This window comes from Vulpes lagopus, chromosome 2 (assembly GCF_018345385.1).
Source record: "Vulpes lagopus strain Blue_001 chromosome 2, ASM1834538v1, whole genome shotgun sequence".
NCBI lineage: Eukaryota > Metazoa > Chordata > Mammalia > Carnivora > Canidae > Vulpes > Vulpes lagopus.
Window position 1 is genome coordinate 36,695,810 of NC_054825.1, and position 25,070 is coordinate 36,720,879.

The following is a 25,070-nucleotide window of genomic DNA, read 5'->3' on the forward strand; positions in this document are numbered from 1 at the left end:
CACTCATTAGAATCAATTTTTTTTTTTTTTTTTTGCTTTTCTCTTTCGATAAAGTTACATCTTATGTTGACCTTACAATTTTCAAAGGAAAATGTTAACTCAGTTATTACTGCAACTACCTATTTTGCAGTTATTTTAGTACTGGAAATAGAGGTTTGTTCCTGACCTTTACACACTCTCTCATACTGCTGTATAGCTTCTTCCACATTCTGATTACTTAACTGCTCCTGCAAAATGGAAGAACATGAGTTAAATGCAAATGTAACTAAAATGCACAGCAATATTTAATAGTGGGACTTGAAAACTGGATCCAATGTTGGGTCTGAACTCTTGTCTCCTACAAAGCTGACTACTCGTCTCATGCTTCCAAGTTTCCTTTGCCTTAGACAAAAGGACAGGGTGAAAAACAAAACTTGATACTTTTAATCTACCTCAAAGTTACTGCCCATTTTATTTACCCAATATTTTAAGCTACCATGTTCTCTTACACAACACAAAAAAGCAAAAATGAGGAAATGGAGGCTCATTATGAATTTAACATAGGGGAAACAGGAAAGCCATAAAACAAAGCTCTCTATCAATAAACTTAAAGGACAGGAAAAATAGGGTCCTCCATCTCCTCTATGTAGAAAGTAGCTGGGAAATTTGAAAAAATAACAGGAGCCACAAGAGGCAAGAGTATATTACGGGCACTGGAAATCCTCCAATTCCAGTTTTAACCTATCAGGTAATCCAACCTTTACTGCCTATCTCAATATCAGCACTATCTCTATATGTGCTGATTGAATTGGAATGAATCATTACAGAACCTGGAAATCTCTGAAACGTATTAAGTACAGACTGCCTTATTTAGATTCAGTTAAAAATTAAAATGTGTTTGCACCTGAATACTCATTAGTTTGCTTCATTTAAAATCCAACATGCAAATACAATAAATCCATTAATTGTAGCCCAATCCATTTAATTAATGTCAAGCAAAATATAACCACTTACAAAGAGATTTTGTTTTTAGGTGTCCTTTTGAAAAATAATTTATAAGACGTTAACTTCACTTTTTTACTTTTTATTTTGAAATAATTTGAAATTTACATTAGAATTGCAAAGACAGCAGACATTTCCTGAATAAGCTCTACTTAGCTTCCCCTAATGTTAACTATTACCACGGTACATTTATTTAAAAATCAAGAAACACTGGACTGAAAAATGAGTTAAATCTCCATGTTCTATTATTTAAAATATGGAAAAAATCATCTTTGTATGAAAAAAGGAAACTAGCACTGGTATAATAATATTAACAACACTACAGACTGTATTTTGATTTCACCAGTTTCCAGTGATCTCCCTTTTCACTCTTCTAGGATCCCATAGAGGATACAGGACTGCATTTATTAATCTTGTCCCCTTAGTCTCCTCCAATCTATGAGAAGTCCTTGGTAGTCCTTTTCTTTTATGACCTTGACACTTTTTACTGGTTGGATATTTTGTACAATATCTTCAAGTCTGGATTTGTCTGATGTTGTCTCATAATTAGACTGAGGTTATACATTTCGGGAAAGAGATAAGAGATGTGCCCTTCTAGTAACATCAAATCAGTAAAGTACATGGTATCAACATGACTTACTACTGGTGATGGTATTCTTGAACACCTGGTTACGGTAGGGTCTGCCAGGTTTCTCTACTGTAGAGACACTAATTTTTTCTTTCTATACTCTATTCATTAAAAGCAAATCACTACAACTTTAATTTTTTAAAATATTTATTTATTTGAGAGAGAGAGAGAAAGAAAGAGGAAGCACAAACAGGGGGAGGGGCAGTGGGAGAAGCAGACTCGCCACTGAGCAGGGACCCCAATGTAGGGCTCGATCCCAGGGATCATGATCAAAGCCAAAGGCAGACACTTAACTGACTGACCCACCCAGGCACACTAATAATTAGTATTTAAATTCCAGAAACTGTCAAAAGAGAATTTGTTATAATGAACTGATACACTGGGGTGCCTGGGTGGCTCAGCTGGTTAAGTGTCTGACTCTCGATTATGACTTAGGTCATGACCTCAGGACCATGAAATGGAGCCCAGCATAGGGCTCCATGCTCAGTGGGGAATCTATCTGAGATTCTCTCTCTCCCTCTCCCTTTACCCCCTCTCCCGTTTGCACACTCTCTCTAAAACAAATAAATAAAATCTTAAAAAAAAAACCTGATAACATTTATACACTAAAATAAACCAACAGAATCTACTTAAAGTATTTTCAAAAACAAAACTGTTACCTTGAGTTGCTGAATGGTTCGCTGTTTGATATCTATTTCCTGAGAACACTGGTTTTTCTTTTTCTCCAGTTCATTAACTTTAATCCTCAGTAATTTCTCCTCATCACGCATTACAGATACCTAAAAGTAATGTTCATAAAACAAAATATTTTTTTTTATTTTTTTTTAAGATTTTATTTATTTATTCTTGAGAGATAGAAGGAGAGACAGAGCCAGAGACACAGGCAGAGACAGAGCCAGAGACACAGGCAGAGGGAGAAGCAGGCTCCATGCACCGAGAGCCCGACGTGGGATTCGATCCCGGGTCTCCAGGACCGCGCCCTGGGCCAAAGGCAGGCGCCAAACCGTTGCGCCACCCAGGGATCCCAAACAAAATATTTTTTAAAATACTGTTTTTTGTTGTTTAAAATTCATGGTCAGTGGTTCAGTGATTCACAGCCTTTAAAACCCATTGGAAAAGTTATAGATTCTAACATACTATATGACATGGCTTCAAAGTATCAGAAAAAAATTTAATATACTAAAGAAGAATGCATATGAAAAGATTACTTTCTTCTCATAATATTTTAAGACTCTAAAACTCTGTAAGTGCTCTCAAAAAAGAATCAACACAGCACTTTGCAATAGCAAAATCAATTTCACAGAAAAATCAATAGAGATAGTCTAAGAGGAAAATACTGGCTCAGATTTCCAAGGGTTATTGAGTAATGTGATCCAGTAATACAAGAAATACTTTAAGAGCTAATAATGGCCCACAGAGGATGAAAATGGAACAGTTAAAAGATCAAAAGTTATCCACGCATGTGAAGGTCAATTGATTTTTTGACATTACTGGTAACCTAGTTCTACAAACTTGCTAAAGAAATCAAAACCACTATGAACTAGCATGTAAATCTTCACCCAAAGAAAAAAAAAAAAAGATAATTTATTAAAAGCCAATCTCTATTATACCAATCCCAGAGATTTCATAAAATTGAAAAATTTCTCCTTTATAAAAACCATGGAAAAAAACATACTAATAGTAGCTCTGAGTGATTTGGTTTCAGGGAATTTTTACATTCCTTTTTAGGTTTTCTAAATGTTCCAAATTTACTATAATAAATATACATTTCCTTTATAATCATACAATAAGAATATTTATTTTTATCTTATTTTGTTTAAAAATGTGGAACTTGAGACACCTGGGTGGCTCAGTGGTTTAGCATCTACCTTTGGCCCAGGGCGTGATCCTGGGGTCCTGGGTTCAAGTCTCACATCAGGCTCCCTGTATGGCGCCTGCTTCTCCCTCTACCTATGTCTCTGTCTCTATGTCTTTCATGAATAAATAAATAAAATCTTTTTTAAAATAAATAAAAAATGTGGGACTTGTAGTAATAAACACCAATCTTACCAATTTTACAGCTATAAACTGTTAGCCTATAATAAATAAAGACCACCTTAAGTTTCCATCCTGGCTCTACCATTTACTAGCTAAGTGAACTTGGACAGGTTATATCTCTCAATACGTGTTTCCTTATCCAGAAATTTTAAGTTAAAAACAATGACTATCCCTAATATTTGAGAATTCAATGAGATGTTTTATATAGCTCAGCATTAATGACCCAGAATAAGCTGCTATTATTACTGTTGTTGTTAGCAGTCCTAGCACTGACATTACACATTATTTTGAAAAAGAGAAAACACTCTTTATAGCCATCATTAGAGTAACAGTGGTGATCTATACATTAAAACATAACTTAAAAAGAGATGCCCCTATAAAAAGTGGCACAAAAGAAATCTCAAACAGAATTAAAAAGCAATTAGTTATACACAGATGATCCCGTTTATAAAAACTTAGATACATATATTGTTAAATACAACATAATATATGTATCTAATTAGATACATATGTACCTAATATACAATGTTAAATACAATGTAACACATGTATCTAAATAATTACTATACATACTTGTACGTTTTCTTGATCTAAAAGTGTGTTTTAGGGCGCCTGGGAGGCTCAGTTAGTTAAGCAACTGCCTTTAGCTCCGGTCATGATCCCAGGGTCCTGGGGTCTAGCCCAGCATCAGGCTCCCTTCTCAGCAGGTGCTCAGAAATCAAGGTGCTCAGAAATAGTACTTAAACCAGGAAATCACATGCATAGAAAGTAAATAATCTGAATCTTCTAAGTGACAAGTGCTTTTCCAAATTATGCCACATTGCTTTGAATTTACTAATTTGACTAAGAATTTTCCTAGAACTAATTAGAGTTTAGGGCATCTTTACTGTCTTACATTTCTAATCTAATCTAGTCTATTTGTCACATGACTTGGAAACTTTCTGTATATAATTATAAGAAACAACATAGGTTTTTGCATTTTACTTATGATGGTATTGTTTGTATTTTCCCTCCATTGACTGAAAACTTTGTTACATTTCCCTTATTATAATGAATACAGATTCATTGTAAGAAATCAATAAATGCAACAAGTACAGCTTTTAAAAAGTTACCTGTGTTATATATTTTGATTTACTTAGGTAAATCAAAATATATAACAATATTTTATATATCTCCTTGCCGTCTATATTTTAATACAAACATTTCACAAAGTTTTAATCTTACTACATACACTTTACTCTTGAACAATGTGGAGGTTAGGGGTGTAGATCCCCTGTGCAGTCAAAAATCCATTAATTACCTTTGACTCCCCCAAAACCTAACTAATTGCCTACTGTTGACCAGATGCTTTATCAATAATATAATTGAAGTCGATTTAACATATTTTGTATGCAAAATGTGTTATATACTATTACAATAAAGTGAGCTATAGAAAAGAAGTGGACCTGCACAGTTCAAACCATCTTGTTCACGGATCAATGGTATATAACATTGGGTCCACCTTCTATTAACATTATAACACAAGCACTTTCCCATATCATCATAAAAGCTTAGTTCTTAACCTATACTTAAATCAGAATCCTGATAAACATACTGATGATTAAGAACTTTATAAATTGCAATGATAAAAAAAAATTACAAATACAATTTGTACATCTCTACAAATCACTATAAATGAAGCAACAAAACTCAGGCCAAAGCTTCCACCACAGTGCTGACAGGCAAAAAAAAAGAACTTCTACTCACAAAAAAATGCAGAGGGGTACTAGACCTACAACAAGAGCTTCTTTCCTCTTCCTTTTCTTTTTTTTTCTTTTTTTTTTTTCCTTTTCTATAGTATATAGGCCTAATAGTCACAAAATACTCCTTATTTAATCAGAAAAGTTCTTACCCATTCTAATTTTTTCATTCATTTTTAATTTATATTAATGCTATCTATTGTGGACATTTTATGTTAAATGAGAAATTGTTCCAGAACTTCAATTTCAAGTAGGTTAGAATAAACTAATGAACCTTCTATTGAAAAACAGATTGCTGCTGGGGCGCCTGGTGGGTCAAGGGTTAAGCATCTGCCTTCAACTCAGGTCATGATCTCAGGCAGAGTTGGGCTCCCTGCTCAGCAGGGAGTCTGTTTCTCAGTCTCTCTCCCCTGCCCCTCACACGTGTGCCCTATTGCATTGGTGCTCTATCGAGCTCTCTTAAATCTTAAAAACAAAATGCTGGATGAAAAAAATATTTAATCCTTTTAAATGCACTGAAGAACTAGCAAAAACAGTAAAAATTATAGAGGCAAAAACTGAAAATAAGAATCACAGAAGTAAGTAGAGCACTGACAGATGCTGGCCTTTGAGTACATTTAAAGAATGAATTGGTCTGGTTTTCAAAAGAACAGTAAAAAATAAACCCATGAAAATAAAAAGCTTCAATCATCCAAAGACAATACAGAAACCAGAAGATATTTGTAACACATTTAACTGACAAAGAAACAAATCAAGAATAAAGATGCCCTACACACTAATAAAAATTTTTTAAAAAGGGACAGCACAATTAAAATATGAACAAACTATTTCGAGGGGTGGAAACCAGAATAGATAAATAGCCAATAAAAATATGAATAGGTGCTGTATTTCATTAGTAATCAGAGGAATTCAATTTCAAATGACAAGGAGATACCCCTTCACATCCTCTGATGAAGCAATTCCACCTCCTGGGATATAAACTCTTGCACAAGTATACCCACAAGCATGTATAAGAAAGGAATGCTGTTTCTAAGAGCAAAGAAAGGAAAAAAACCCAAATGATCAACAGGCAAATAGATAAATAAATCACAGAATGTCACACAGGGGTGTATTATACAGAAGTGAAAGTGATTTTACAACTATACATAAATCAATCTCAGGAGTATGTGACAAATAGTCTCAGAAAAATACAATTTACTGTTTAGAAATAAAAAGTAGATATGACTTTATATTTTTAGGTTAGAGAAAGATAAACACAAAATATTCAATGTAATAACTTCTATGGAGGTAGGAAACCCTAGCAGGGATGGGGTCCACAAGCATTTGCTGTATCAATTTCTTCAGACCTTACACATTTAAGTATTCTTTTTACTATTTTTTTTAAGATTTTATTTATTTATTCATGAGAGACACAGAGAGAGAGAGAGAGAGAGAGAGAGAGGCAGAGAAACAGGCAGAGGGAGAAGCAGGCTCCATGCAGGGAGCCTGACATAGAACTCAATCCCGAGGCTCCAGGATCACACCCTGGGCTGAAGGCAGCGCTAAACTGCTGAGCCACCTGAGCTGCCCTAAGTATTCCTTTTTAATTAACTCAGGGCAATAATAAAAAATAATTCTTTAAAACTGTTCCAGCTTTTAGAAAAAGTCTAAGTACAAGACAAAATCAAGAAATCATAGTAAAAAATTAATAAATTTAAACTCATGAAAATAAAAATTTGCTCTAAACAAAAAAGAACCTTATTGAACGAAGAGGTCTGCAATTCAAATCCTTAAAAAGGCGAATTTCTTGAATACGTAATAAGCCAAACTAATTTAAAAACAAAACAAAAATCAATAACCCAAATTTAAAAAGCCAAAGATATGAATACACAGCTCACAGAAAAATACAAATGGCTTTTAAACAAAAAGATCCTTACTCATAATTAGAAAAATGCAAATCAGAATTATACTGAGATATGTACTCTTTACCTGTCAAATTAGAAATATCAAAAAGTGGGACACCTGGGTAGCTCAGTGGTTAAGCATCTGCCTTTTGGCTCAGGGCGGGATCCTGGAGTACCGGGATCGAGTCCCACATCCAGCTCCCTGCACAGAGCCTGCTTCTCCCACTGCCTATGTCTCTGCCTCTCTCTCTGTGTCTCTCATGAATGAATGAATGAATGAATGAATGAATGAATAAATAAATAAATAACATCTTTAAAAAAAAAGAAATATCAGAAAGTATGACAAAATGCTATTTTGTGGATAGAGTGGAAAAAATACTCTCTTATTCTCATATGTTACTTCCAGCTTATAAACTGGCATAAAGAGCATAATAAATATCAAAATTACAATGTACAAACCAGTGACCCATAAATTCTACTCATGGAATGACTTATAAATGTTCAAATGATTTTGCTACATAAGCTCAATCAGATGATGAAATTATCTGAATTGTCCAACAATACAGGACCAATTAACTAATGGTAAATATAATTTTGTAGTCATAAAATAGCTCATTTAACTATTGTTACCCTGATATGACAGCTAAGACACACTATTAAGTAAAAAAAAAAACTAAGATTCACAGCAGTGTTTACAGGATGTTTTCATTTTTTCACAAGAAGAGAAAAAAGAACACAAAGAGGAAGAAGTAAAAAGAAAGTAACCTGTGTCATTTGATGACTTGAAGAGAAACTTGATGGCTGGGAGGGTTAGGACGGAGTTTTTTTCTCATTGTATATACTTTTGTATATTTTGCATTTGGAATCAGTGATTGTATTTCAAATCTATTTTAAAATTAAAGTATGATAAAAACTGTTACAACTATACTGCATACTCTCATGAATATTATCTGCAAACAAAGTTTGCTTTTTACTTTTCGGGGGGAATTCAACTTAGAAGTCCTTAAAAGGAAAAAAAAAGGATTCTAATCCTACATGAGGTACATTTCTTTTTTTGAAATTTATAAAGTTTTTTATTTTAATTCCAGTAGTTAACATAAAGTGTTACAATAGTTTCAGTGATTCAACATTTCTATACATTACTCAGTGCCCATCATGATAAGTGTACTCTTAATCCATCACCTATTTTACTCATACCCGCACCAACCTTCCCCACATATTTTTCTTAATGTTGGACATTCCTCACTTTGTTTAAGCTGGCTAAATTTTCTTTTGTGAAATACGGCATTCTCATCATTTAAAAAAAATTTATGGAGTTGATAAATGTTGTTTAATTCTAAAATCAGTGTCTAAAAATTGTGCTATATAGGGACAGGACGCCTGGGTGGCTCAGAGGTTTAGCACCGCCTTCGGCCCAGGGCGTGATCCTGGAGACCCGGGATTGAGTCCTGCATCGGGCTCCCTGCATGGAGCCTGCTTCTCCCTCTGCCTGTGTCTCTGCCTCTCTGTGTGTGTGTGTGTGTGTGTGTGTCTCATGAATAAATAAATAAATCTTTAAAAAAAATAAAATAAAAAATGTGCTATATAATGAAAACAATATTTGTTATTTAAACTGGCCATGTAACTTTTAAATAAACCTACCTCTTTCTGTACTTGCTCAATCTGTTTTTTGGCATCAGCGAGTTTCTCTTTCAGCTCAGCATAATCTTCTTCCTTCCTCTGAAGATCTGCTTTTAGATTCTGTGTAAGAGCAGAGCTTGCAGATAGCTCCTCTTTCAACCTAAAGAACAAATCATTTTTCTATAATGACACACTACAAATCACATAGGATCATACATGTGAGCTAGTAACAATCTACAAAATTCTATATTTTCACAAACTTGGAATATCTTATTAATGAATGAGTCCTTTGGAGAGGATTTCATGTGATTTTATAAACAGATTTTTGCATATAACTTTTGGTTCCAAGGGTTTAGTTGAACTAAGATCTTTACTCTTCAAACATGCTATATTTTACTAAATTAATTTATATCCACCTAAATTATTTAAAAGCTAGAGGAAAATCAATAAAATGCACACTTTGCACATTTTTAAACATTTTAATAACATTTATCTTACTTCTCTGCTGTATGCCAGCTGGTTTCCTTTTCTTCTTCTTTTAACTTAAGTGAATGCTTTGCATCTTGCAAATTACTTGTTAATTGTGAGATTTCTTCTTTCAATTTGACTTCCCTTTCACTTAAATCTTTGGTGTTTTTGATAGAATCCTGAAGATTTGCTTGAAAATCCTCCAGATTTCTTTCTAGCTTTAAGATGATAGATTCCTTTTCCAAAATTTCTTGTTCTAACTTGGCTGAATGACTACATTCATCTTTGTGAGTTTCTAAGATTGCTTCAAGTTCCTTTATTTTCACCTTATAGCAAGTAATATCTTGTGTAAGTTCTGAAAGTGCTCTCTTCCCTTCAACTACGTGTTGTACTTGAACATCAAGAGAAGTGTTTTTTTCTTGCAATTCTTGTTTCAACTGCTGTATAAGATTTTCTTTTTCCTTTAGTAGGTCACCTTGATTTTTATTCTCCCTCTCCTCTATTTTTAGTCTATTGTTTTCATCCATACAACCTTTTAATTCTGCCTGTAATTTTTCAATTTGTTGTTCCAGTTCCTGGATCTGGTGACTTTTTTTGGAAGAGCCCTTTACAATTTCCTTACATTCTTCCCAAATGGCTTCAATACTAGAGTGAAAAGAACTTTTCCTACAGAGTTCTTGAGTACCATATTCTTTAACCTGCTTACTTACCAAATTATCATTATCTAAAAGGTGTTTATCCTCTTGGGAACCACTTGACAGATCCCTGAAATTAAGTAAATCTATGTTTGAGATCTGAGAAACTGAATCAAGCCTTCGTAGTTCATCTATTTTTGCTTGCATTAATTGTATTTGTGAAACATTGTTTGTGATGTTTCTCCTCGCAGTTTCTATCTCCTCTGACAATTTCACAATCTTTTCCTCCTGTTCTTGATTTATACCTCTCTGCACATGTAATTCAGAAATTGCATTATCATAATTCAACTGAATTTGCTGGACTTCTATACTTAAAGTAAAACTTTTTTTTTCAGAAAAAGAAAGTTCCTGCTGTAAGCTAATAATCTTTTTATTTAATTCTGCTTTTTCTTCCTTTTCATTTTTAAGTTCATTTTTAGCAGTAAGTAAACATGTTTTCAGCTCTTTATTATTTTCTTGTAAAATTCTAATGTCTTCATCTTCTGAAATGTTCTTTGGCATTTCTTCACTTTTCTTTTCATCTTCAGTGATAGCTGGACTAACATGTAGAGATCCTTTAAAAATAAGAAAATTGTTTATAAAAACAAAATTATTATTAATCTGTCAAACATCTAAAACCAAAAGTTACCATTTTAAGCCAATATTAAAACATACCAAAAATATGAAAGCAAACTTTTAATGTAGAACAAAAATAAGCCACAGAATGAGAAAAAAAAACAAAAAACAGGGACACCTGGGTGGCTCAGTGGTTGAGCATCTGCCTCTGGCTCAGGGCACAATCCAAGGTCAGGGGATCAAGTCTCACATCAGGCTCCTCATGCGGAGCCTGCTTCTCCCTCTGCCTATGTCTCAGCCTCTCTTTGTTTCTCATGATTAAATAAATAAAATCTTTTTAAAAAAATGAAAAAACAGGTTACAAAATACACACCTATATAAACCCATATAAGCCCATTTATGTAAAAACTACACAGTTCCTTCAATTAATGCAGAAAAAGCATTACCAGTTGTTTCTATTTTCTTTTAATAACTTCCAATATTCTTTCAATTTTTTTACTACAAATCTTTATCATTATGAGACAGAGGGGTGGGACACCTGGGTGGCTCAGTAGTTGAGCATCTGCCTTTGGCTTAGGCCTGATCCCAGGGTGCTGGGATTGAGTCCCAGATCGGGCTCCCCACAGGGAGCCTGCTTCTCCCTCTGCCTATGTATGTCTCTGCCTCTCTGTCTTTCATGATTAAATAAAATCTTTAAAAAAAAAAAAAATGGGACAGAGGGAAGGAAATTAGATGAGACACCCCAAGGCAGAGATATTCCAAATCCTAAAGGTAATTTTAAAGCACAATTATAGTACAGATCTACTAAATGAATGATTTGAAAACTGAGTACATTATATTTTCACAGCTAAAATTAGGGGGTAAATGGCTGAAATTCTGGGAACTCTCATGCAGCCTTACCCTTCACTAGCTGTATAACTGTCAAACTCCTTAACCTTATGACCACTTCCTCAAATATAAAACAGAAACATGACCTATCTCAATTTCCATAGTATATATGCAAAAACAAACTTTATTAGTAAATCTTACTTTTTCAAATACAATCCATAATCATTTCCTTCACACAACTGTCTAAATGCTCCTATACAGCTATAATTTTACAATCCCCTTATGCAATTCTAAGATCTCTTTTCTTTAATACAGACTATTTTAAAAGCTCAGTAAGGTTTTATTATGTATAACTTATATTGTCTCCTCTGCCTCAAAGGGTATGGGGAAAAACATGCCTTTCCCTTTGTTGTAGAGCCCCACTTTCTTCAAAGCTGATGAGTGTATTTTTAAAGCTTTTATGTTTGTAGTTACATTTTCCTAATTTACTGCCTCAGGATTTGTAATTTAGTCTAAGGATTCCAGCTGCTCTTGAATCTTAAAGATTTACCCTATTTTTATAACACTTGTCCACTTACTCTTAAGGAGTTTTTTAATAATCTTCAACCATTATTCTTCCATCAGATTGTCTCCTAACATCTTCTTTTTTTAAGATTCCATTTATTTATTTGAGAGAAAGAGAACATGAGTGGGGGAGTGAGGGTGGAGAACAGAGGGAGAAGAAGAAGCAGACTCCCCACTGAGCAGGGAGCTAGATGCAGGGCTTGATCCCAGAACTCTGAGATTACAACCCCAGCTGCAGACAGACACCCAATCAACTCCATCCAGGCGCCCCATCTCCTAACATCTTACAAAGTTGCAGCAAGTCATTCCACAGTGGAATGACCCCATCTTTTCTACTGGTTCAGATGTCTGTCCTACTTTCCATTTAATAGAATTCTCTACTTATGATGTTATTTTTATACATATGACTTCATCAGTGGAAATGACTAATTAAGAAAACTAAATGAGGATGGATTTTTTTTCATAACTTAGAAATGTTTCTTTAAAAAAGAATCTTCTTGCTCTTTAAAAAAACAAATTATAAAATTGTCTGAAACCTTCGTCAGGAAAGAGATAGGATCTAAGCAAATTTAAAATGACAACAATCAGAAATTCAGAACTCACAAAGATAGATCCTATCTATCCTAAGTCAAGAGATTTGAGTCATACCATATGGATATAGTCCCTAAACCCTGAAGTGAGTACAGAAAGCTCAATAAAACTTTTGTGATCAAGAAATGTTCTTCTTTTAATTTTACTATACAGTTTAAGAACTAGGATGAGGGATCCCTGGGTGGCGCAGCGGTTTGGCGCCTGCCTTTGGCCCAGGGCGCGATCCTGGAGACCCGGGATCGAATCCCACGTCGGGCTCCTGGTGCATGGAGCCTGCTTCTCCCTCTGCCTGTGTCTCTGCCTCTCTCTCTATCTCTCTGTGACTATCATAAATAAAAAAAAAAAAAAAAAAAAAAAAATTAAAAAAAAAAAAAAAAAAAGAACTAGGATGATTACATAATAAGGCAAACCAAACTAATTAGTTTTGTACCCTTCAACATGGATGGGACTAGAGGGTATTATGCTGAGTGAAATAAGTCAATCGGAGAAGGGCAATCATCATATGGTTTCACTTATATGTGGAATATAAGAAATAGTGAAAGGGATTATATAGGGAAGGACGAATTACAAGGGAAAAGGGATTATAAGGGAAAGGAGGGGAACTGAGTGGGAAAAATCAGAAAAGGAGACAAACCATGAGAGACTCCTAACTCTGGGAAACAAAGGGTTACAGAAGGGGAGATGGGCGGGGGGTTGGAGCAACTGGGTGACGGGCACTGAGAAGGGCACTTGATGGGATGAGCACTGGGTGTTATAAACAAATTGGCAAATTGAATTTAAATTTTTAAAAAAATTTAGTTTTGTACCTGATTTTTTTCAGATATTCATACTATTCTTTCAGAAAGTTTTAAATGTTCTATATCAAAAGATTTATAGAACATATTCAGGACAGCCTTGTCAGGGAGATTAAAGTATTAGTCCAGCAATTGAGATGGGCAAACTCTTAAGGATCTACTGTTAACTGATAAAAACTAAACATAACAAAAAAAGAATGCAATTAACACTAATTCAATATTTATACTACATTCAACCTATATTTACACTGCTTATATCTTGTTACAATAATTACAGCTTTAGCTGAAAAGTCACAAGTGGACTATACTATGTCTCTGGTTTGTCTTTTTTATTGCTATTGAAAACTTTATTTCTCAAACTGTTTACATGACTAGCTTTCCCAAAGTACAGATTCAATGACCTCAAACAAGCAAATTCATAGGGAAATGGCTTTGCATTCCCTTTTAAGAAGAGAACAAGCATCCTACAAAACTATCAACCCCCTGATCTTATCCTACTGGTTACTGGAGTCACTTATTTTATTCTAGGGATTTCTTAGTAGGAGGCAAAAGGGAGGAGAGTGGTTATAGCTATGATATTCATACGATACCTTATGTAATCCTGGTAGTCTCTAATAACACAAATAATTGAGAAATAGTGGTTGTGAATTTAGGGAGAAAAAAATATTTTGTGTTACCTAAACTTACTTAAATCTACCCACATCAAAATTATTTATAGCTAACAACTATAGTTCTTAAACATGGTTCTTTAAGAATAGGCTACATTTAGAATTAGTCCCATTGCATGTTTCACTTGTTACTGGCCACTTCTATTTCCTAGTGACCTAGTGATCCTACATTGTCAGCCACTCTTTGGTACTGACCAAAGTGAAAGGTAGAGAGGAACAGTGTTACGAAAAAATCATAAGGTTGTCCTCCCAGCAGCAAACGGACCCCTCCTTCAACAGATAACAGAAGGCATATGCGTATTAATCTCGATTTATTAGTTCACACAAGCACTCTAGATCCCATCTAATGTTATACTATCGTCTAAGGTATGTATTTTTGAAAACATTCATTTTACTGAAGTTCTATGATGGTTTATTATGTTGGTGTACTACCCAGGTGTTTTCATACTTGACCTCAGGAGGCAGGTAGTACTTATTCTACTTTACTAATGACAAAAGTTAAGACTTAACTTACCCATTTTTCTCAGGGTGAAGCAGCTAGTTAAGTTTCTAAAGCTAATGTTCCTAAACCTACTCTTAGAAAGTTCTTACTCCCTGTATCATTATACAACAGTTTTCTAAAAGAAATAATAGCTTAGAACATAAAAGCTGATCTATTCTTCCACATAGATAAGGACATGTACCATACAGTAAGCATTCACCTACTTTTTTGGTAATTTCATAGTAAATACAATAACTTGAGCATATATATCTTTTATAATGTTCAGCTCAAAGTCTTACTGTCAAATGTCCTTTTATAGAAGGAATAAGAGTATGAGGAGATTCTGGCATAAAAAAGATACTATAATTACAAAAATAGAAGTGATGTTTTAACTACCATAAGCACAGAAATAAAAAGAATCATAGGCATGCAAGACATGATAAAAACACAGTATCTAAAAATATTTTATTAAAATAAAAGACAGCTGTAAATACATACAGACATCTTCTAGGCTGTCTATTAACATGTTAGGATAAAAATCAGTGACATGGGGATGCCGGGATGGCTCAGCGGTTGAGTGTCTGCCTTTAGCCCAGGGCCTGATCCTGGAGTCCTGGGATCAAGGTCCACATCAGGCTTCCTGCGTGGAGCCTGCTTCTCCCTCTGCCTGCATCTCTGCATCTCTGCATCTCTCTCTCTCTCTCTCTCAAATAAATAAATAAATAAAATCTTTAAAAAAAAATCAGTGACAGGTACATTTCCTCAGGTTTTTTCCTTAAATAAGTAAATTTCCTCCTATTTGCAACTTTTCCCATTACAGCAGTTCTACTGACAAGTGAAGTAGTACCTTTTTTTGCTGGTGGCTCTTCTAATTGAAGTTCATTTTTATTTATTCTTTTTCTTCCCAAATCAGTTTTGGTTTTGTCATCCTTAGGCACTTCAACTGTTTCATTAGAAGTCAACTTATTGTTTTTTACTAAAGAAGATGTACCAGCCTCATCCTAAAATAAAATTAAAATAAAGATTAGTTCACATATAAATCATGTTTCTGTAGTGTATCATAAAAATTTATTTTCAAATTTGTTGAAACATTTTCTAAGATTTCTTAAGTCTCACCCTAAAATAACTGATGGCTTTGGCAAGTGAGTAATATTAACTTGTATATTCAGTAAGGAAAACTAAAACACATGTCTTTAAAGTCAGTTAAGCACGTAGTTTTACCCTGATACCTAAAAACAAATTCATCCTTATGGGCTAGAAACTTGCTTGGGGATGATAACTGGAGAATCCTAAAACACCCCTAAGTCACTATTCAAAATGTGCTTTGAAAAGAAAAATACACTATAACAAAATTGTTTCTTATAGATACTTGAACTTAAAATCTTGAGGTCCCATTCTAGAAACTCAACAATTGTTTGTTACCAAAGCCTCTCAAAGATAAGCAGCACTTTTTAACACTCTAACAACTCCTAGAAAAGTAGTTTTGGCCTTAGCTTCTAGCCTATGTATATTTAAAGATATACAGTCTGCATACAGCCTGAAAACTGAGTCCCTAGCTTATCTAAACAATAAAAATCACTTAGATTTTTATTTTTTAAGGCAAATACTATGCCTCCCTAAAAGGCTAGCAGGAAAAAAAGATACAATTTACTATTATTCAGAAAAAGGAAGAGTGAAACTCATCAGTTAAGCACAAGTCTATAAAGTAAAGGTATGGTAAAGGCAGGGATTTGTTTTTAAATGCAAAGATGACTTAAAACCCTTCATGCTGGTAGCAATCCATTGGGGGCCAGGGAATAGCGTATGTAAAAAACAAAATGCTGGGTGCTTGGGTGGCTCAGTGAGTTAAGAGTCTGCCTTCGGCTCAGGTCATGATCACAGGCTCCTGGGATGGAGTTCCAAGTAGGTCCTCCTTGCTCAGCAAGGAGTCTGCTTCTCCCTCTGCTGCCCCCCCCACCCCTACAGCTGGTGCCCATTTTCTCTCTCTTTCTTTCTCAAGAATGAATAAATAAAATCTTTTTAAAAAGAAGAAAGCAAAATGCCATTTTACATCAAAAATCAAACATTTTATGCAGGAGATATATATGAGATAGATGCCTTTTTTATTTTTTTTTAATTTTTTAAAGTTTTTATTTTTTATTGTTTGATGGTGTCAGAAATGATTTTTTTTTTAAGATTTTATTTATTCATGACAGACATGGAGACATATGCAGAGGGAGAAGCAGGCTCCATGCAGGGTGCCCAATGTGGGACTCAAACCTAGGACTCCGGGATGATGCCCCAAGCCAAAGGGAGACGCTCAAAGGCTGAGCCACCCAGGGGTCCCACCCAGGCATCCTGATGAGATAGATGCCTTTTTTAAATCATAAAGTAATGAGGATTTTTTTTTTCTTTTTAAGTTTTGTTAGATATCCCTAAACAGAGAATGTCATAAAGAAAAACCTCTACTCTTTCTCACAATTAGTCCCCTGGTGTCACTGAGAAATAACAAAATCCTGGAATAGACAGATCATACCTCTGACAAAGCCTAAGAGTTTTCAAATAGTCCATGACAGGTTCAAGTTGCCTCTTTCCTCACTCTTAGACCTCTCAAAATGATCTGACCATTTTTTTCCCTCCTTCAAATTATACAACTTCATAAAAAAAAAATCTATCCTCCACAACTGTTTTTGAAAGGAATCTTTTCTGCCCCTAGAGTATGCTTGGTTGGGAGGATGACCAAGAACCACCATTCAAAATAAACTTTTTATCATTAGGAAGAGTGTGTTTTCAAGACAAGCTTTGGAACAGTGATCCCAGATCAACAGTTAATCATCACATTCAGATTAAGTTCCAAATTACTCTGCATTTGTTTACATATTTATGTGAACAATTTCGCACATTGTTTTAACCAAGCTGGTAACAGAATCTAGAACCTACCCAAAAAGTTTATTTACAGGCAAGGACTATTAAGTTAGGAATACTGCTAATTTAAAGTCCTTTTTCACTAATACTTAAACACGACCTAACACACTGTGGTATATAAACATACTATAGAAATAAATAGAATTCCAGCTTGATTTTCCAACAATCCTGGAAAGCCAGCATAGCTATGAACTACCCCTTCCCCCTAATTTGAACTGGCTAAATTTTATTCATCCTTTACGGATCAACTTAATCATTTTCATCTCCAGAAAGTAGTCCCTAAACATACACCTATTCTCAGCTTCTTGCATATACTGACTACCACCGCACATTGCATTCTAATTCTGTTTATGCGGTTTCTCTCTTACTAAAGATCATTTAGGGTCAAGTCCCATATCAGGCTCCCTGCATGGATCCTGCTTCTCCCTCTGCCTGTGTCTCTGCCTCTCTCTGTGTGTCTCTCATGAATAAATAAATAAATAAAATCTTAAAAAAAAAAAAGATACCAATCATGCCTCATCTGGTCAGAGAAAAGACACACAAAAGCACCTCCAAACTAAGCAGAGAGGTTTGGCTATTAGTTTACTCAGCCTACTATGTCTATATATTCTGCCTTTTCAAATTCAAACAATAATCTAAAGGAGTTTACAATAAAAAACATAAAAGAAAACTAAAACCATTGTTTTAAAAAAGAGGATTAGAAGACAGGCTAATTATCCTAACTAAATATGAAATTACCCCAATTTGTACTTCTAAAACCCTTAAAGGCTTTTACATGGCATAGTAAATGCAATTTTTTAAAATAATTTAAAAATTTACTTTTTAAATTTTTTTAAAAAAATATCTTCGCTATTAAGCATATGAACATTAGCAAAAAATTCATTTAATAAAAATAAATCTCTAGCAAAAAAAACCCTAACTCCACTGAATTTCACTTATAGTTCTATATTCAGACACAGAAATACAGACAGGTACAGTGATAGAGATAGAGACAGAAATCTCTATGACCTGCAGATATCTAAGCACATTAAATTCCTTTTGCCCTCCAACTAGCTAAGGCTTATGCTTCCAAGAACAAAATATTCTTCTCTCTCATGTATGTGAAGCACTGCCAGGATAGTTTGTGGATGTTATGTTCAAAGAAGACAAATGCCCTCTTGCAAGTTCTCAAAAAACAGATTTGCATGATGCTAAACTAAAACCAACACAAAAATAAGCAATTAAACATTCTTAGTAAATTAATCTAAGCTATATAAGCTATTTTAAATTATTTTATTTTGAACTAAAACACAGACTTTTTAATGTAAATTATAAGGCAGACAAAGTTAAATTCTTACAGTGCTTGCAAATGTGTTTTCTGTATGAAATTTTAGGTTCTGAAATTTGATTATATCCTCTTTTTGAACATTTGTATCTATCAACTCTTGAATTCTTTGATTCTAGTATTTTTTTAAAAGAAGAGAAACAGCAATGTTTAGTAAATATATTTTAGAATAGATAAAATGCAAGTTATGATGCAATTTTTGAAATCCTTCAAATTTTAATATTAGTATAAGGCATATATGTTATACTTTATATGTTAGTAAAGCATAAAGAGTACTTAGTAAGTATTCTGTAAAAATAAATACATATTGAGGTGCCTGGGTAGCTCAGTTGGTTAAGCATCTGACTCTTGGTTTCAGCTCAGGTCACAATCTCAGGGTCCTGGGATTAAGCCCCATAATAGATTCTGTGCTCAGCAGGAAGTCTGCTTCAGATTCTCTTTCTCCCTCTCCCTTTGTGTCTCCCCTCCCCTGCTAATGCATGTGCACACTCTCTCTCCCTCTCTCAGATAAATTAATTAAATATTTTAAATAAATAAAAAGTAAATGTCTAAAAATGCTCCCAACCAACTTGGTTTTCTCTTATTTTTATTTAGGAGGAAGATTATGGTAGGCTTCTTATTTTCTATTTTACATAGTTTTATGTAACTGAATTTTTACAACTAGCATCTATTTTTCTAACCAGAAAAAATAAGGAAAAGATTAGAAATCACCTTAAACAGTAGCTGTCATGTCTTCTGATAAGTACATTATTTTATTTCTTTAAATGCTGCATATTAGATACCAAAGATCTTGATTTATGTCTGATTATATCTTAAAATATTTAGCTCTTTAGAAGTGTAAGTGTAAACTGGTGTAAGAAGACCCACACCAGAGAAGGTCAGGAAAAGCAGCATGTTTAGAGCTTTGAATTTACTTCATTTCCATGTATACTTATAATTTCATATTTAGACCTATCAATGTCAAATCCATCTACAACCATTTGGAATGATTATCTGATCTAAAGGTACAAAGTACCAAAGATCTTCAGAATTCAATGCTGCACACTACTCAAGCCATACCCCATACTTTAAAAGTCAGTAATTTTATTTTTTTATTTTTTTTTAAGATTTTATTTATTGATTGATGAGAGACACAGACAGAGAGAAAGAGGCAGAGACACAGGCAGAGGGAGAAGCAGGCTCCATGCAGGGAGCCCGATGTGGGACTCGATCCCACGTCTCCAGGATCACGCCCCTGGCTGAAGGTGGCGCTAAACCTCTGAGCCACTGGGGCTGCCCACATTTTTTATTTTTTTTTTATTTTTTTAAGATTTTATTTATAAAAGTCAGTAATTTTAGAGGAAATAAACACCATCTAAGTGCCAAAGATGTTCAGAATTCAATGCTGCACACTACTCAAGCCATATCCCATACTTTAAAAGTCGGTAATTTTAGAGGAAATAAACACCATCTAAACGCATCAATCAACACTATGCACCTAGTGAAAAAATGACACAGATCTCTATGTGCTGATGTAGAATTATCTCCAAGACGTCTTTAGAGGAAGAAAACAAAGACACGAAACTAATTAATCCCATTTGTATAATTTTTTTTTAAGTAGGCTTGAGGATTGAACTCACAACCCTGAGATCAAGACCTGAGCTAAGATCAAGAGTCAGCCGCTTAACCAACTAAATTACCCAAGCATCCCTAATTTGTGTAAACTTTTTAAAAGATCTGTGTGTGTTCTCTACTATATGTAAATAAATATCTTCTGGAAAGAATGAAGAAACTTTCCAGTGGCTATCATTGAAAAAAAGGCACAAGGTTTGAAAGTACTTATAATTTTGAACTTTTTATCATTAATTTATTACTTTTTCTTTAGTTAGTTTTAAAATAAATATACATTGTCATAAGTCATGCTCCTTCAATTGCTTAATTATTAATTTCCTTATCAAGACAAAATGAAATTTGAACTATTACCTTATTAGATTTTTCAAGCTCTTGAATCAATGAATTTAAATTAATTTCTGATTCTGAAAAAAATAAGAATATTGAAAATAAATATCTAAGCATCTAAAAATATTATCACTGAATAATCATGAAACATAAGCTTCTACAGCAGACACTGAAACTTGTGCTACATTTGGAAAAAAGATGTTGACAGCACTAAAAGAACACAGCACTCACCTACTAATTCTACCACCAGAGGGCAATGTTTCTGAAAAAGCCTCATTCAACATCCCATCCAGGATAAAAAATTACTGACATATGCTAACTTGTAAAAAAAAAAAAAAATGTCTGGTAAAACTTCAGAGAAGAGAGGAAAACAGTACCTTTCTAGTCCACTTGATGTAGAGGAACAACTTACCTGCTATTTTCTACACATCTTGTTTCACACAAAAAAGGGCAGAATATTTCATCTAACACTTTTGAAGACAATATATGACATTATAAATTATATATATATGTATACATATATACATTATATAGACATTATATAACATTATAAATTTTATATATATATATGTGTATATATATATACATATAATTGAGTTAGATAGATAAGTAGATAGGTAAACAGACAGACAGATACAGCTCTAAGCTGGAATGGAGCACCAATTTAACAGGATCACTCCATAGGAGTCCCTCTATCCCAAACTTACAGGCCCAGAGCAGAATCTACTCTACTAGGACAATTCATAAAAAATACAGAACAAAATCCACGGTTTTACAATTTCATAGAAGATTTCTTAATTTGCTGATAAAACTGATGCTTAGTTTGGTGGTGGTGTTTTGGTTTTGTTTTGTTTTGTTTTTTTTGAGAAGTCCATTTTCTACTAATATTAATCTAAAAGTAAACGAAGGCAAAAAAATTTTAATAGTAAATAAGATCTATATATGGATTAAAATACATCGACTTACCATTTTGTCTCTTTTTTAACTCTTCCTGGGTTTTGACTAATTCTTCCTTGGTTTTAGCTAATTCAGCTTTAACTTGATTAAACTTTATTTCTAAACAAGCAATTGCTTCCTGGGGGTCAGCAAGAGATGTAATATATAAGTGAGCAATTTCAGCCTGTTTCTTAATATCAGTGACATCATCTTGAAGAGAATCAATAATATCTTCAATTCCTATATAATTATGTGCTTCCTAAAAATAGCAAAAACCACATGCCTAATGTTAACAGTGGCTTTCACTCTTATAATGCGGCACTATCTGATTTAGACAGTTTTAAGAATACATAGCAAAAAATTCACAACTTAAAATGTTTTCCAATAAAGTATATTAAAGCATCTCTAATTATGAAAAAGCTGTGTTTCAGTACTCATTTTCTGTTTTACAGAACACAAAACATAACTTCATTAAAAAAAATGTCATAAGCTATGATAAGTCATCATAGAACAATTATGACAAACAGTTCAGGTATATTTTCACTTATATGTCTCCTAAGTCTCTGTTGGGACAGCTGAGGAAACAAACCTCCAATATCACAACTCAAACCAAGAGCCAAATCATGTCTGGGACATGTAGAGATAATCTGACAGCAAGAGCCAGGACATCACCATCCCAGGCCCCTAAACTAACAAAAAAAAAAAAAAAAAAAAAAAAAGGAACAACCCTCAAAAGACATCAATTAAAATGGAAGCAGCAGAAAAGAATATTTCAACAGCAGGGAATGAATGGTAAGTCAGCCAATAAGAGAAATCCTTTTACATATATTGTTTTTGCTCTAATCAGACCAGCATAAAGGACTCTTAGGCCCTTTTAAAACTATTTAAGATTAACACAAATCTAAGAGAGATATCTCATATTCAGACTAAAAGGAACCTACTAACCTATAATCAATACAAGGACTCAAAAGCAACACCAAAATGATATAAACATAACACATAATTTTTTTCTATTCTAATAGTTATAAACAAATTGTGCTTACATTCCTTAACAAAGCATGCTTAATTATAATGAAGCTACATAGTAAATTTTCTAACTCTAAAGTATATTAATGTTTTTTCATTACTGATGAAATACACTACATGGCCCCACCAAAAACCTCACTGGACTTAACATTTCAGTAAACATACTTTGGTTTCAACTTTCACGGCACAATCTTCATTCACTGGTTCTTCTTGAGTGTCACATTTACCAACCAAATCCTTGAAGATAGCCAAACGACATTCAGCATTTTCCTCAAGTATCTCTCGTTCCTGAAGAAGAGTTTCCCTTCATAACACAAATTAATCACATTAAGAAAAAGCACTACTTTGTGTTTTTTTTTTTTAATTTCTAAGATTAAGGATATATGCACCCCTATGTTTACTGCAGCATTATTTATAATTGCCAAACTATGGAAGTAGCTCGTGTCAATTGATAAATGGATAAGGATATGGTGTGTGTGTGTGGGTATGTGGGGTATGTGGGATGTGTGGGATGTGTGGGATGTGTGGGGTGGGTGGGTGGGTGTGATGGAATATTACTCAGCCATAAAAAGGAATAAAATCTTGCCATTTACAACAACATAGATGGAGCTAGAGATTATAATGCTAAGCAAAATAAGTCAAATAAAGATATATACCATATGATCTCACTAATATGCGGAATTTAAGAAGCAAAACAAATGAGCAAAGGGGGGAAAAAAAAGACAAACCAAGAAACCAGAGAACAAACTGATGGTTACCAGTGGGATGTATGAGGGGGATGGGTCAGATAGGTGATGGGGATTAAAGAATACACTTGTAATGATGAAAAAAAGAAATAAAATAATAAAAATAAACAAAGATCAAATACTTATAAATTAAAAGGAGGTTTTAAATCATTCACGTATAACTCAGAATCACTGTGAGGATTATTAGCAAGGTACTTTTAAGCCCATAGAAAAATGTCCAAATTCAGAAGCCACTTAATATAAGTATAAATAACTTTTAAAAATTCTGAACAAATCAAATCCTCAATTCTTACTAGGACACCAAAGAAGTAACTTACTTAAAGTCAGCTTCCCGTTGAGCTAAATATTGAGTAAACTCCTGCGTAACTTCATCACGAATTTTAAATTCCAATGTTAACTTTTCTTTTCTTTCATTTATCAGTTTTTTCTTCAAGTCTTCTATTAAATCCAACAGTTTCTAAAACATAAATATTAAAATCTTAAGAATATATTCCAACAGAAGTACAGTCCAAGTATTCAAAATAACAATATAGTTGACTATAATTATGCATCCTTCTAATAGTAATATTCTCACTGAAAATTATGTATTTCCAGAAATTCATTAATCTGAAAACTCAGGTGGACCTCTCCATATTTTAAAAATAGACTTACAGTAACTCAAATGTCTCACTGTATGACTACACTAAGAAAGAAAGGAAAGAAAAAAATTTGAAGATCTTTATCTACCAGGAACTACTCTGGAGAGTTCCTATTTGATGCCTTCCAATCCACACAACCTTCCATCAGCTTCGCAGCTGCATCTATATTTCATAGGTGGAGAAAGTAAAGACCAGGTGTGTGGAAAGTGCTGGACGTCAGATTTTAAATTAGTCAAGATCTAAAGACCAAGTGTTACATATAATAGTTACTAAGAACCCCAAACACTTTCCAAAATGGAAAAAAGAGATGTTACATAAACTTATCTTATGTGGCTTTACCTACCCAATATGAGCAACAACTCTAAGACCTTGGAAAAAGCATATATAATCATATAATACAGACAATGAATAAATAAAGCAATTAACACCTGACATAGCCAATATAGATCTGTAATAAAATAGGTTATATTTTAAGATAAAGCCTGATATTCCTTAAGGTTTCTACTTAAAGTTTCTCAATAATAAGTTAATCAATAAACTCAAACTGCAGATCTTTCCATGTCTCAATTTTATATTTGAAATTTTTTTCTATAGATATCGTAACTTTGAAATTCTCTTAAGAACTTATACTGAGGAAACACTTAAATAACAGTATCCACCAGTGTTTTGGCTATGAGAATAGTTATCACAGTGCTATTGTTTTATGGTAGCACTTATATTTAATTAAGGAAAAGTGAAACCTAATTCAAAAGTCAAACGTAAAAGATTGGTTCAATTATGGTACAATCACACAGTAACCTACTGTAATGAATAATGATGACATATTAATAATTCACAATTTGCACAATTTACTTTTAAATGAAGAAAATGAGGATACAAAAGAGTAGAATATATACTAAAAAATCCATTAACATGAGTGATATGTAAAGACATCTTTATATTTGATTTGTTTCCCTCTTTTTCTTTTTCCAGATTCCACCATGATCTTTTATAATTCTAAACAACCACATTTTCCCAGTTTAAACC

The 25,070-nt window shown here is 33.6% G+C and overlaps 1 protein-coding gene across 3 annotated transcripts in view; it reads right to left on the reverse strand.

Moving 5' to 3' along the window:
- Positions 1 to 25,070, reverse strand: part of KIF20B (kinesin family member 20B) — a 75,711-nt gene that overhangs the window by 29,231 nt on the left and 21,410 nt on the right. For 2 of the 3 annotated variants that reach the window (XM_041746243.1, XM_041746245.1), the window contains exons 14-22: positions 23,724 to 23,863; positions 22,826 to 22,964; positions 21,665 to 21,893; positions 20,723 to 20,775; positions 15,380 to 15,533; positions 9,387 to 10,605; positions 8,910 to 9,048; positions 2,269 to 2,388; positions 167 to 227 (exon numbers count right to left, since the gene is read on the reverse strand). In XM_041746243.1, coding sequence (XP_041602177.1) covers positions 167 to 227; positions 2,269 to 2,388; positions 8,910 to 9,048; positions 9,387 to 10,605; positions 15,380 to 15,533; positions 20,723 to 20,775; positions 21,665 to 21,893; positions 22,826 to 22,964; positions 23,724 to 23,863 — 2,254 coding nt within the window. The remainder of the gene's footprint in view (positions 1 to 166; positions 228 to 2,268; positions 2,389 to 8,909; positions 9,049 to 9,386; positions 10,606 to 15,379; positions 15,534 to 20,722; positions 20,776 to 21,664; positions 21,894 to 22,825; positions 22,965 to 23,723; positions 23,864 to 25,070) is intronic. The other variant, XM_041746244.1, reaches the window with a different exon arrangement.